Source organism: Callospermophilus lateralis, chromosome 19 (genome assembly GCF_048772815.1).
Source record: "Callospermophilus lateralis isolate mCalLat2 chromosome 19, mCalLat2.hap1, whole genome shotgun sequence".
NCBI classification, from domain to species: Eukaryota; Metazoa; Chordata; class Mammalia; order Rodentia; family Sciuridae; genus Callospermophilus; species Callospermophilus lateralis.
The window spans coordinates 13,271,475-13,284,751 of record NC_135323.1 but is presented as its reverse complement, the minus strand read 5'-3'; the positions used below and the strand labels follow the sequence as shown (position 1 = coordinate 13,284,751).

General features: G+C 51.1%; 1 protein-coding gene across 3 annotated transcripts; it reads left to right on the top strand.

Moving 5' to 3' along the window:
- The first annotated feature begins 466 nt into the window (after nucleotides 1–466).
- Nucleotides 467–8,391, top strand: Coq7 (coenzyme Q7, hydroxylase). Of its 3 annotated transcripts, none has more exons than XM_076840467.1 (6): nucleotides 467–623; nucleotides 4,057–4,235; nucleotides 4,331–4,445; nucleotides 5,164–5,278; nucleotides 6,140–6,279; nucleotides 7,301–7,369. In XM_076840467.1, exons 1-5 carry the CDS (start codon nucleotides 551–553, stop codon nucleotides 6,255–6,257), a joined length of 600 nt encoding a protein of 199 aa, XP_076696582.1. In that variant the 5' UTR covers nucleotides 467–550; the 3' UTR covers nucleotides 6,258–6,279; nucleotides 7,301–7,369. The 3 variants fall into 3 exon arrangements, with proteins under 3 accessions (XP_076696582.1, XP_076696580.1, XP_076696581.1); XM_076840465.1 differs by lacking the exon at nucleotides 4,331–4,445 and adding an exon at nucleotides 8,182–8,391 and having other exon boundaries at nucleotides 471–623; XM_076840466.1 differs by lacking the exon at nucleotides 467–623 and adding an exon at nucleotides 8,182–8,391 and having other exon boundaries at nucleotides 4,063–4,235.
- Nucleotides 8,392–13,277: the final 4,886 nt, after the last annotated feature.

Here is a 13,277-nt window from a genome sequence, read left to right as displayed (position 1 = left end):
TGAACCCAGGGGCGCTTTACCACAGAGCTATTTATTTTGGGACAGTCTTGCTAAGTTGCTGTGGGCCTCGCTAATAATTGCCGAGTCTGGCCTCGAAACTGGGATCTTCCTGCCTCGGCCCCCCTGGGATTACCGGGGTGCGCCACTGCACCCCACTAATTTCTAGTTTTTAAGAGGAAGTAGAAAGCAGAAAAATCTTCCACGGAGGTAAAGCAAAAGGTACAACGGCTCTGTCAATAACCCTCGTGGTCGTCTTTCCCGGGAATTTCGATGAGAAACCTTGAGCCTGTTCAGACCTTTCTTAAGAGCAATTTAGCATTCTTATCGCCATAGCAACCCAAGGTTGCTTCTGAGTGATTGATAGGGACCGCATCCAATAGACTGGGTCCATTTGCAGCTCTCAGCCAATCACGTGAAAGCGTGGGCCTGGGGCGCTTCCACTGGTACCAGGGCGAGTTTCGTCTTCTTTACATCTGCTTACATCATCATTCCGCGCCAAGAGCACAATTGACCCGCAGAGCTAAACAGCGTCTGCTTTGTGAGCCGGGAGATGAGTTGCGCCGGGGCGGCGGCAGCTCCCTCCCTATGGCGGCTGCGCTTGGGCGCCCGGCGGCCCCTCTCAGGTAAAGCGGGGACGCGCGGCCGTGATATTGCGTTGGGTCAACGGGCCGGGGAAAGCTTCAAGTTCGGGTCGGAGAGGTCACGGGGAAGACGTTCTTATACGTCACAGGCACGCGACGGTGCGAGGCTGAGTGACGTCAGCCGAGGGGCGGGGTTTGTAGTACCCCGCGAGAGTGACAGGTGGATTTCGGAGGTGAAGCTTGGCTGGGGCTTCGGCTTAGGGTTGGCTCGGTGGGTGATGACGTAATCGCAGACCGGCCCTGAAATACACTGAAGACCGAAATTTTGAACTTGTATAGATGGTATTGCCTGCCAAGGCTTGAGCCCGAGACCGTTTTTCTTTCTGCTAAAAATGTGATTATTATATACACCTACAAATATGAGACGATACCCCCTATTCTTATGAATATGTGCTAGTTTTAAAATGGAGATTAGCATGAAAATGTTCACAGTATGCCATTTGCAAGTGGAGATATTTTCCTTGATTAATAAATGAATTCGAATTTTTAAAGTAACTCATATGACAGGTGTTATTTAATGTCTATTCATAAGCTGCTTTAAAATCTTCCACTGAAAAATTTCCAGGGACCGTCATTGGATATGGGATACATGGATATGAAATGATAAAATTGAGGGCACTGACCCTAGATTGTAAAGTATGTGATAATGCAGTCAGAACTCAAAGAGTTGTTGAATGTGAATTTTAATGCACTCCTGCTGAGCCGATGAGCGTAACATAATAAGAATCACTCATTTTATTTATAAAGTTACTTTGCTTCCCAGATCACATTTTATCCTCATTATAACTCAGGAAGAAAAGTTTTATTATTATATGTTTTCCCTTCAAAGGAAATACCTTGGCCAGAGTGGTGGCATATGCCTATCATCCCAGCTGTGTGGGAGGCTGAGGCAGGAGGATCCCAAGATTGGGGTCAGCCTAGGTAACTTAGTAAGACCAGTCTCAAAACTAAAAAGGTCTGGGGACATAGCTCAGTGGTGGAACTCCCCTGGGTTCAGTCCCCATTGCTGGGAGGATGGGGGGATAGCCTGATTATTGGGAATTTTTTAATATAAGAAATATTCTGATTTGTGTGATTTATATTAGAGGTTGGAAAAACATTTTCTTTGTTTTTTAAATTGTACATGGTTCTTTTATGCTCTGCAGCAAAAAATGATTTCTATCTGCAGTCCCAGGGACACACATTTCTGATTCTAGGCATATTCATTCTGGGGCCCGTCTCATACTATACAAAGATACTTTGCTGAGATTGTGAAAAAATGGAAATAGCAAATATTATGATACCCAAGCCTCTCACCTCCCTCCCCCCAAACCCCACTACCCCCACCACCACCCCTGACAGAAAACCCCAACTTATCAAGTGCCTACTTCTGGTAGGTTCTTTTTGGGTACTGTGGATTGAACACAGGGGCCTTTAACCACTGAAGCACATTCCCAGCCCTTTTATTTTTTATTTTGAGACAGGATCTCACTGAGTTGTTTAGGGCCTCACTAAATTGCTGGCTTTAAACTTGTGATATTCCTGCCTCAGCCTCCTGAGTTGCTGGAATTATAGGCATGCACCACCATGCTCGGCAGGGTGCCTAAATCTGGAAAATTGAAGTCATGTTAGGGAACAGCCTGGTTTGTTTTAAATACAAACATAATCCTGCCTGTTGCCTATTAATAGCCCTGTTAATCTGTGTGCGTTTGAACTCAACCTGCATACTCAGCCCCTTGCTATTTCTCAGAAACTTTTTTTAATGTACTGGGTTGTCCTTTGTTTCCCATAATATGTTTTTGGGTGCTGGTACAAGTGAAAGAACAAGCAAACAAGATAATTTTGAAAAATTGAGCCAACTCTTCAACTTCCACTATTAGATCCCATCTTTCTGCAAGGAGATCAGTCTTGCTGGAGGCACCAGTCCCTGGACCGGAGCAGACACTTATGCCAGGCTGCCTGGACTTTGTGCAAGGTCTCACATTGTTCTCCACATGAAACATGACCATGGGCAGCAGTGACCCACTGTCTGATGGAACAGCCCCGAGTGGGGTAGTATGATTGGCAGGTCTTAGACCCCATCTGGTCTGTGATCTCTGGCTCTTGGACTCAACCAGACTCTTCAGTCAGACATGCTCAGTGAGAGGGAGCAGGTCATGCAGAGGAGGAGACCAAAGCAGAGTCAGGATGCTTCGGAATCTCATCTCCACACTTCTTTGTTTAAAGACCCGAACTGGTAGAAAAGTTCAAATTAAGAACCACCCCAGGTTCTACCAAGCCTATGCATTTACCTAGTGTCAAAAGCCCTCAAGCATTTTTAAATGGAAGAACCATAGGTGTACCCAAAATAAGTTTTTTCACACATATTCTGGTTGTGAAAAGAAACAATAGTCACAGCATAAGTGCCATGAAACACATTTCAAAATGATTCCAGTGTAGGTCAGAGTTGACACTACCAACTGCTTGACCTCTGTGTCTCAATTTTCTATCTGCCAAATGGGGCGAACCCACCTTAGGCACCTAAGCATACTACGGAACTCTTCTCTTGGGGGGGTACTTCTTGAGATCCCCTAATTTGGGGCTCAGATTAACCATTTATTGATGTTTTTAAAAATTAAATCCAGTGTGTCCTAAAGAGTTTACATTTTGAAGATAAGAGGAGTTCAGTTGAAGTGATTTGGGACCAAATGATAAAAAACAAAACCAAAACTGAGCCACAGGGCGGGGCTCTGAAGACCCAGTGCCCACAGGGTGGTGTTTAGGAGGATGTCAGCAGAGGCTTGTGGAATACCTGAGGTGGGGTGGGACGGGAGCTTCCTGGAGATCAGCTGGGGGGGCCCGAGAGGTTTTGAGTCGAGGTTGCGCCTGCTCCACAGCCTGGGTTGGAGAGAACAGCGGGAGGAGGGGGTGAACTGGGAACCATGCCCCCTGGAAGCAGCCGCCAGGGTCACCATTCCCTGGTGAGAAGACAGGCTGGGCCTTTCCAGATCTATACCCTTAAAGTGAAGTGGAAGCCCAAATCATCAGGTGAGATCGTCTGTGTTTCAACACTGCAGGTTCACACTGTCCGACACTGCTAAACACTTCCACGTTTAACACTGCAGAACGCACCGTGGGCACGTCTGCCCAGAGGAGGTCGTTCATGACCTTCGTCCTAAAGTGCCCCCTGTTTGTCAAGTCTCTCAGCCAGGCAAGGTGGCACATCTATTCAGGCGGCTGAGGACGGGATCGCAGGTCCAAGGCTGGCCTGGGTAACACAGCGAGACCCTGTCCCCAAATAAAATCAGAAGGGCTGGGGCAATGTGGCTCAGTGATAGAGGCCTAGCACGTGTGATGCCCTGGGTCACATCCTCAGTGCAGAAGGCGGGAAGGGAGGGAGAAAGAAGCGTCTGGATTTCTCCTGGGGGGTAATGAAGGACCCACGCCCGCATTGCAGCTTGCAGAGGCAGAGTTGGCGCGAGGGCCCGCAGTTCTGGGATGACCTTAGACAACGTCAACCGCGCCGCCCTGGACCGAATCATCCGGGTGGATCATGCAGGTGAATATGGAGCGAACCGAATCTATGCGGGCCAGATGGCCGTCCTGGGCCGGACAAGCGTCGGGCCGGTCATTCAGGTGGGCACTTCTTTGTTCTTCTCAGCCTGGTCCCCGGTGGGTGGATCTGCAGGCCTTGCAGTAATGACCACATCAGTCACGCATTCCTTCCCCAGGGAGGTGCTGCCGCCCTCCAGAGAGCGCACGCTGGTTCCTGGGGGCAAGGTGTGGAGCACAGACACAGCGGGCAGGAGGAGACCAACCGTGTGCGGGTGGTATTCAGATCTCATGGTGTGCACAGGCGGGACCCAGAACATTGAGAAGAGAATAATGAACAAACATTTGATACCAATAGTACTTACATTCACCCCAGATCCCAAAGCTCACTCAAGCCAGTGGTTGGGGTGTGGGGACCATCCAAGATGAGTTGCCTGCTCTGAGTCCTAGGGCAAGTTACTTAACCTCTCTGTGCCTCACATTCTTCATCTGTGTAATGGGGATAATGATAGTTTGCTCTTCACCAGGTGGTTGTGGATTGAGCAGGTGACCTGTGTGAAGCCATTTGACAGTAGCTGGCACCTGGAAGGGCCACCTGCGTGTTGGCTGTTTCCATTCTACTTTTTCTATTTGATAGAAATAGTCTAGTGATCTGGAGGGGAATTAGCACTAGTTAACATTCCGTCCTCCTGGTTTTGAAATGGGTGAGACGTCTTGCTCGTGTGTGAGGACCTGTGTCACTGAGTGGGCGTTGTGGTTCTGGGGGACCCTGTGGGACCATGGCCCATGGCATCCTTAGCTGCACTTGAGATGACAGGCTCCTCTGTTGGTTTGTTGGTATTCCCTTCTCGGTGACAAAGACTCCTTTTAATCTGATGTTGTAGTTTTTCAGTGATGTTGGGGACCGGGGAGACAGCGGTTGTCCTGGTCCCCGTTCCCCTTTGACCTCCCCCTGCCAGGCTAGCGGAGCCTCCACAGCGCCTGCCTGTCTTCATTCTTCTGCTTCTTACAGAAAATGTGGGATCAAGAGAAGGACCATTTGAAGAAGTTCAACGAGCTGATGGTCGCCTTCCGGGTCCGGCCGACGGTTCTCATGCCCTTTTGGAACGTGGTGGGCTTTGCCCTGGGTGAGGCTTGTGTGAGCTTCGGGGTCTGGGTGATTCATCACATGGGTCCCATTTACTCAGTTTTATTTTTTTTAAGTTAGTTGATTGGATTTCCTTTTTCTCTTTTTCTTTCTTTTTGCTTACATTTCTCTAAGTGTTCTTTTATAAATAGAAAGTACAATAAAAACAAACAAGAGGGGGACAAGCTAGGCTAATTCAGTTGTAGCCAGACACTGTCCCTGGCCCAGATCTAAACCCGAGGCTGCAAGCCCTTTTAAACCGGGAGCGGGAGGAGAGTAGCCTGTTCAGAAGGTCAGAGCACACTCACCCCACGAGCAGACTTCCTCTTGGCGGTAATCCCGTTCAGAGACCCTCAGGAGCTGGATGAGGCGGCCCACACCTGCAATCCCAGCTGCTCGGGAGGCTGGGGCAGGAGAATCCAAGTTCAAGGCCAGCCTGTCTCGAAGTCAAGTTTCAAGAGGACTCGGGGCACAGCTCAGTGGTAGATGGTAGAGCACGTGCCGAGCGAGGCCCTGGGTTTCAGCGCCCAGCCCTGCAGGAGGGGGGAAGCACAGGAGCAGGAAGAGCTTTCTCACCCTGTGATTCAGAGTCTAAGGGGGGTCCGGTCCCACTTCTGACTTTGCCCCTGAGGACACACGGTAGCTTCTAAAGCATTTTCAGGGGTCACCTCTGAGCAGGTGCTGTGGCATCTGGCTGGCAGAGGTCAGGGATGTCGAATATCTGACAGTGCCCAGCACACACCCGCCAAAGAATGACCCGGCCTCAAATGTCCTGGTGCCGAGGCAGAGAGACCCTGGCGGAAGGCCGTCTGCCCCCGGGGTTCTGTCCTGCACGTGATCATTCTGCGTTTGGTGATCCCAGGGGCCGGGACTGCCTTGCTGGGGAAGGAGGGCGCTATGGCCTGCACCGTGGCGGTGGAGGAGTCCATAGCGCATCACTACAACAACCAGATCAGGACGCTGATGGAGGAGGACCCTGAAAAGTACCAGGAGCTTCTTCAGGTGACTGACGGCGTTTGAAAGGGGCTGCCCGAGGGAGGAAGGACAGATTGGCACAGCTGGTGGGAAGACAGACTAAGGGTGTTAAGGGATGACTCCGACAACTAATTGTTAGCACCTCCTTTTAAAGCTGGGTGTGGCTGTGCACACCTGTAATCCCAGTGGCTAGGGAGGCTGAGGCAGGAGGATTGCGGGTTCAGCAAAAGCGAGGTGCTAAGCAGCTCAGTGAGACCCTGTCTCTAAATAAAATACAAAATAGGGCTGGGGATGTGGCTCTGTGGTCCAGCACCCCTGAGTTCAATCCCTGGCACCTAAAAAAATAAAATAAAATAAAACGATTTGAACAAAATGAAGCACAGAGAGGTGCAGCCATTTGCTCTGGTCACACAGCCTGGGCAGAGCAGGACTAGACCCCACATCTCCTGTGCTTTGCTTCACATCCCTATCATTAGTAGACTCTGAAGAGTGAATGAGACTAAATGGATGACATAATAGATGTCCTCAGATAATTTCCGATAACAAATTGGGGAACTGTTTAAATTTGGTAGTTTCATTTTCCTGTTCTTAGAGATGGGGTCTTGCTGTGTTGCCCAGGTTGGCTGGAACTCCTGGGCTCCAGTGATCCCCCCACCTCGGCCTCCCTTGGGCTGCATCTGCAGGTGCGCACCTGCACACCCAGCTCTAGGGAACCACTCAGTTTTTAAAGCCCAAATCAGAAGCTGGCAAACCCCAGCCTGTGTCCACCCCTGTTCTATAAATAAAGTTTTATTGGAACACAGCCGTGCCCACCGTTTGCATTGGGGCCGCCCCCCCCCACACACACCCACACACACGGCAGTGGCGGAGTGGAGTGCTGCAGCTGCACGCAGGGAGCACCCAGCAGCCTTCACTGGCACTCTGTGGCCCCTCCTGGGGACAGTGGCCTACCCCAGCCCTAGACCTGACGCGAAGGGTTGGCCTTTAGAATAAGAAGAACATCAGGCGAGTGGCGCTGACTTGCGGCACCTTCCTTTTATTTAAGTAGGTGATAAAGAAGTTTCGAGATGAAGAGCTTGAGCACCATGACCTGGGCCTGGACCACGACGCGGAATTGGTAGGGACCTGACGTCGCTGTGGTGCTTTGGGGCACCGTGTTTGAAAGAATGAGGGGAGTGGAGGTTTCTGTTCCCAGAAGAACGCACCGTAAAGTGCTGGCCAAAGGGAAGCCACCCCGTCACTTGCAAAAGCAGACCAGCAAGTGCGCGCCGCTCCAGAGTGGGATCCCATTTCTGCCTGATCCCTGTCCTGTCCCCAGGGCCTCGGAACGTCCCCTTTCCTGTGAGAAATGGGATGACGCCAGGATTTTGGCAGTGGCAGACGCATTCCTGTCTCTCAAATAGCTTTTGTCCCAAGTTAAAATAAATTGCCCCCCAGATCTCGTTTCTGATTCAGAGAAGTCCGCTCTGCCTGGAGGCCCTGGCCCACACAGAAGTGAGCTCGAGACATGTTGCCTGTGGCTTTTGCTTGTTGTGCAGTGCTGGGGACTGAGCCCAGGGCCTCCCGAGTGTTGGACACACGCTCTGTGTCCCCAGCTCTTGTTTTTGTGATGTGTTTTTATTAGTGGTTACGGTTACATGCGATACCGGGGTTCATTTTGACAACCGCATGCGTGGACTATCGTTAGACCCGTCTGAGTCCCCGGGGTGTCCTCTTACCCGCCTCTTGTCCTTCCCCCATCTCCTTTGACTCCTCGACTGGTCTTCCTTCGGTTCATTTGTTGATTTTTAAATCAGTGCTTTGTAGACCCATGAAGGTGGGTTCGTGGTGGGCCATTCATACGTGGGTGGGTCGATCGGTCAGTTTCACCACACAGGGTGCCCCTCCACCCCCTCCACCCCCTCAGCCCCCTCTTGTGGTTTCTAACAGGCCCCAGCATACGCCGTCCTGAAGAGCGTTATCCAGGCCGGGTGCAGCGCGGCGATCTATTTATCAGAACGACTTTAAAGTCTGCCTGCTCCTCCCTTCTGTAAAGACAGTGGCCGTTTCATGAGTGACACTTACGGAGAAGGAACTGTACAGTCATGATTATGTGAATCTTGTTAATAAACTAGAAGTTTTTCGTTTTTCGTTAATAAAGCTTTCCAGTGCTGGTTTCTTCCTGCAGCCTGACGCCTAAGGCTCATAGGTCACCGGGTCCGTTCAAATTGCAGCAAAGGAAGCGGGTCCTTGTTAGGTCTTATGGATAATTTTGTCCTTCAGCTTCAAGAACGAATCAGTAAGTTAGTAGGAATCTTTTTTTTTTTGTCCATTTGTGATGCTGGGGATGGAACCCAGGGCCGCTAGCTTGCTAGGCAAGTGCTGGACCCCGGGCTCCCTGGGCAGGAAGACACAGTCACTGGAACCCTAGAAGAGCGAACCCTAGAAGGGCAGGGCAGTCTAGCAGCTCGGGTGCCTGACGCCACATCGCCCAGCACGTGCGAGGTTGGTCTCCCACAACTGCACCTTAGGAAGTCCTTTGAAGCTTTTAACTCTTTCCATCTTGGCTGGGCACAGTGGCACACTCCTGTAGTCCCAGCTGCTTGGGGCATGGGGCAGGAGGGTCTCTGGAGCCAGGCATTTGAGGTCAGCCTGGGCCACGTAGCCAGACCCCATCTCTGAAAGGGGGGGAAATAAAATGCAGCTCATAGACCAAAAGTTCTGGCTTGCCTAGGTGGTGCCAGGCTCAGAATGACTTCAGAAGGTCCCCGGTGGTCCTGGTGACTCAGGCCTGGGAGCCCCGCGCCAGACGCTGGCTTCTGTGACTTCGCCTCCCAGGGGCTGGCCTGGCTAGCTTTGTGTTGAAGGACAGGGGACACACTGGGGGTCTGGATCCGTCCTCTGTGTCCTCCTTTCCACAACCAGGAGTGGACTCAGCTCGGTGATCTCGTGGATGCCTTCCAACAGTCCTCACCGTCAACACGGAGGGGAAGGGTGACGGCTCCTGGTTCAGGCCCTGAGCTGGCTGCCAGACGCCTGCTGCTTCCCTGCGTGGAGCTGACGGCCCAGCCCCATGCTGCGGTGCTGCCTGTGGCCACGTTATCGCTCAGGGGGCCTCGTCTTCTCTCCTGTGGGAGACTGCGAGTCCAGGAGGGCCAAGCGTCTGCTCCCAGTTCTTGACACCGGGAGGTGCCCGCCTAAAGGAAGGAGGTGGAAAGGAGGGTGGGTGTGGGGGGGAAGAGGACGTTCCCAGGCAGCGGCAAGACTGCCCTGGATTCAGCCTCCACATCATCTTCCTGTCGCCTTTGACCTCTGGGTGCTGGAGGGTCCTCGGGTGCGGCCTGGCCCTGCTCTCAGCCCGTCTTCTCAGGTGTCTCCCTGTGTCTGCTTCCTCCGCATTTACATCTCGGGCCCGACCTCCCATTTTCAGATACCCGAGTGTCTCCCTGACTCCTCTTGGAAGTCGAAGAGGATTTCAAAGGCCCCAGGTGAACTCTCCACCCAAACCCACCTCCCGTCATGGCTGACTGCACTACCAGCCTTCCACTGTCCAGGCCCAGATCCCCACAGTCACCTCTGACCCCTGCCCGTCCCTGCCCTCCAGTCAGCCAGGACAGCTGTGACTCCAGATCCCGCCCACCACCTCCCCTGCCACCTCTCAGGCCCTGCTGCCCTCCCTCCCACCTGGACTCTTCCAGAAGCCTCCCGACGGCCTCCTGCTCCTCCCACAACCCATTCTTAACCTGGCAGTAGAGAGACGCCCACAGCCACATCAGCTCACGCACAGCTCAGATGCCCCCGTGCGTCCCCAGCCCCCTCACAGTACAAGTCAGACTCCGTAAGACGGTATGTGAGACCCCTGGGACCCTGCTCCAGCCAGCCAGGCTCCTCAGAGGTGCCAGGCACACTGCTGCCTGATGTGGTTCCCGGTGGCTGTGGCCTCCCCTGGAGTGCTCTTCCCCAGACGGCCCTCACAACTGCCAAGCGGTTGCTCCAATGCCAGCCTTCAAGGGAGGCCCACCCTGACCACCCCTTCCAAATTTGCAAGCCCCACCCCAGCCTCACACACCTGTGGCTCTGATCTCCTCCATGGCACTTACCACCCTCCGGTATATTATGTGATGAGCTCTGTGAGGGCAGGAAGCTTTGTTTTAGCCACCAGTGACTAGTAAGTAGGTGCTCAATAAATAGGGACTATGGGACTGAATGGAGAAACAGCTCTCTTGAGAGTTAGGGGCATGGCTCCGTCAGAGAGTGCTTAACTATCACTCATGAGGCCCTGGGTTCAGTCCCCGGCACCACACACACACACACACACACACACACACACACACACAAACAAAAGAAATAGCTGTCCCTTGTTAAAAGTCATTTTTTCAAATAACTAGCAATCCAAGACTAGTTCCATGGGCATCTCAGCAAAATTCAATGGATATTTATTGGAAAAAAAAAAAGCCACCAGGAAACTAAAGAAAGGCCACTCCAATGTTTCTTGCTAATGATTAAAAAAAAACAATCCGGGTGTCCAAGTGCAAAAGAATGAACTTGAACTCCAACCTCATAGCATTTTATGAAAATCAACACAAAATAGACTAAAAATTCAAGTGTTAGTGCCCAAACTCAAATGCTCTGAGAAGGTGATGTAAGGTCACATCTACATGACCTTGAGTTAGGCTACAGTGTCTTCAGTATGACACCAAAGCACAAGCAACAAAAGAAAACTGTACTTCATCAAAACATAAACTTTTGTGCTTCAAGAGACACTGTCCAGCTGGGCTCAGTGGCACACACCTGTCATCCCAGCGGCTAGGGAGGCTGAGGCAGGAAGATCGCGAGTTGAAAGCCAGCCTCAGCAAAACCAAGGCACTAAGCAACTCAGGGAGACCCTGTCTCTAAATAAAATACAAAATAGGTCTGGGGATGGGGCTCAGTGGTCAAGAGCCCCTGAGTTCAATCCCTGGTACCAAAGAAAAAAAAAAAAAAAGAGACTGTCCAGAAAGTGAAACCATAGAATGGGAGGAGATATTTGCAAACATATTTCTGATGAGGGACTCACATCTAGATCATATAAAGAACACTTACAACTCAACAGTAAAAAGAGAAACGGCCCATTAAAAAGAAGCTGGGTGCAGTGGTGCCTGCCTGTAATCCCAGTGGCTTGGGAGGCTGGGGCAGGAGGATGGCCAGTTCTAGGTCAGCCTCAGCATCTAAGCAAGACCCTGTCTCTAAATGAAATATAAAAAGGGCTAGGGGGCTGGGGATGTGGCTCAAGCGGTAGCGCGCTCACCTGGCATGCGTGCGGCCCGGGTTCGATCCTCACACCACATACAAACAAAGATGTTGTATCCGCTGATAACTAAAAAATAAAATAAATATATAAAAAAAGAGGATATTTCTACTTTATAAAAAATAAAAAATAAAAATAAATAAAAATAAAAAGGGCTGGGGATGTGACTCAGTGGTTAAGACCCCTACTACCTAAAAAAAAAAAAAAAAAAGAAGGAAAGCACAACGAGAAGCCTATCACAATCAATAGGATGACTGTCCCCCAAAAGGTGGGAAATGGGTGTTGGGGAGGACGTGGGGAGACTGGAGCCCTCTGGTGGGAGTGTTGGGTGGTGCAGGCACTTGGGAAACAGCCTGACAGTTTCCTGTTGAAGATGATGTAGCAGCTCCTGGGTATGAACCCAACAGAATCGAAAACCTGTTCCAACACACACTTAGGTCATGCTCGGGCACATGAGTCACTACACCCAGAGGAAATGACCCAGATGCCCATCAGCAGGGAGCGGAGAGCGGACGGTGGTGTGCGTGCAACGGGACGCCACCCGGCCATGAGAAGCAGGCACACAGGTGCCCCCGGGAACCTGGGGAGCCTTAAAAACACGCTCGATGTGTCATCCTAAGGAAAAGGGACAGTGAAACCCCTCCCCATGTCCTTCAAGACCCGGGGGCGGGGGGGGGGGACGGAGGTGCTGCCGCCAGCCTGTCGCCCCTGCACTCTCCTCAGCAGCTCTGATCTCTTGTTAGCTTTCCCCCAAAGCCACGTCTCCTGGGCTGTCTTCAGGCACTTTTCTTGGTCTGTCAGCAACCTGCCCCCACCTCCCTGGCACAACCTGGCTGTGGATGAGACACTTGGGGACAGAGTTTCAGTACAGAAAGAAGGAGGTAATTCTGGAGATGGATGGAGGTGATGGTTGCCCAACAGCGTGAGTCTACTCAATGCCACTGAGCTGTACACTGCAAAATGACTAAAAAAGCAGGTGCACATGGTGGATGGTGAACCCACATGCTAAATGAAAGGAGCCAGACCCAAAAGGCCACTTTTTTTGGTCCCGGGGATTGAACTCAGGGGTACTTGGCCACTGAGCCACATCCCCAGCCCTAGTTTGTATTTTATTTAGAGACAGGTCTCACTGCGTTGCTCAGAGCCTCGATAAGTTGCTGAGGCTGGCTTTGAACTCATCATCCTCCTGTCTCAGCCTCCTGAGCTGCTGGGATGGAGTGCCCAAGCCCCAAAGGCCACTTTTGAGTTCATTTATAGGAAATGTCCAGAAGAGGCCAATCCGTAGAAACCAAAAGTAAATCAGTGATTACCTCGGGCTGAGAGGAAATAAGGAGTCACTACTGATGGATGTGGATTGGCGGGGTGAGAATGTTCTAGAATGAGTGATGATGGTCATCAACTTTGTGGATCTAGTTAAGCCCACTGATACCCACTGTAAATTCATGAAATATTAATTCACTGAAAAATTGTGAATTTTCTGGTATGTGAACCATAGAAATAAAAAATACAGAGTATATAGTTCTAAAGCTGTATTTGAAGGTGTGGTCCAATCCGGGCAGTTAAACAGAAGCACCATATTTACCCTAACCAAGCTTCAGGCCAGCAGAACACGTGGAAACCTCCATCTCCCTGAGATTCTGGTGATAATTTTTTGTCCTTCCATATCAAAATCTATTTTGTAAGTGTCGCAGCTTGGAGGCCGAGCCACATGAAGGCATTTTGTACAATCCTTATGAAAGGCCCAGATTGGCTGCTGTTG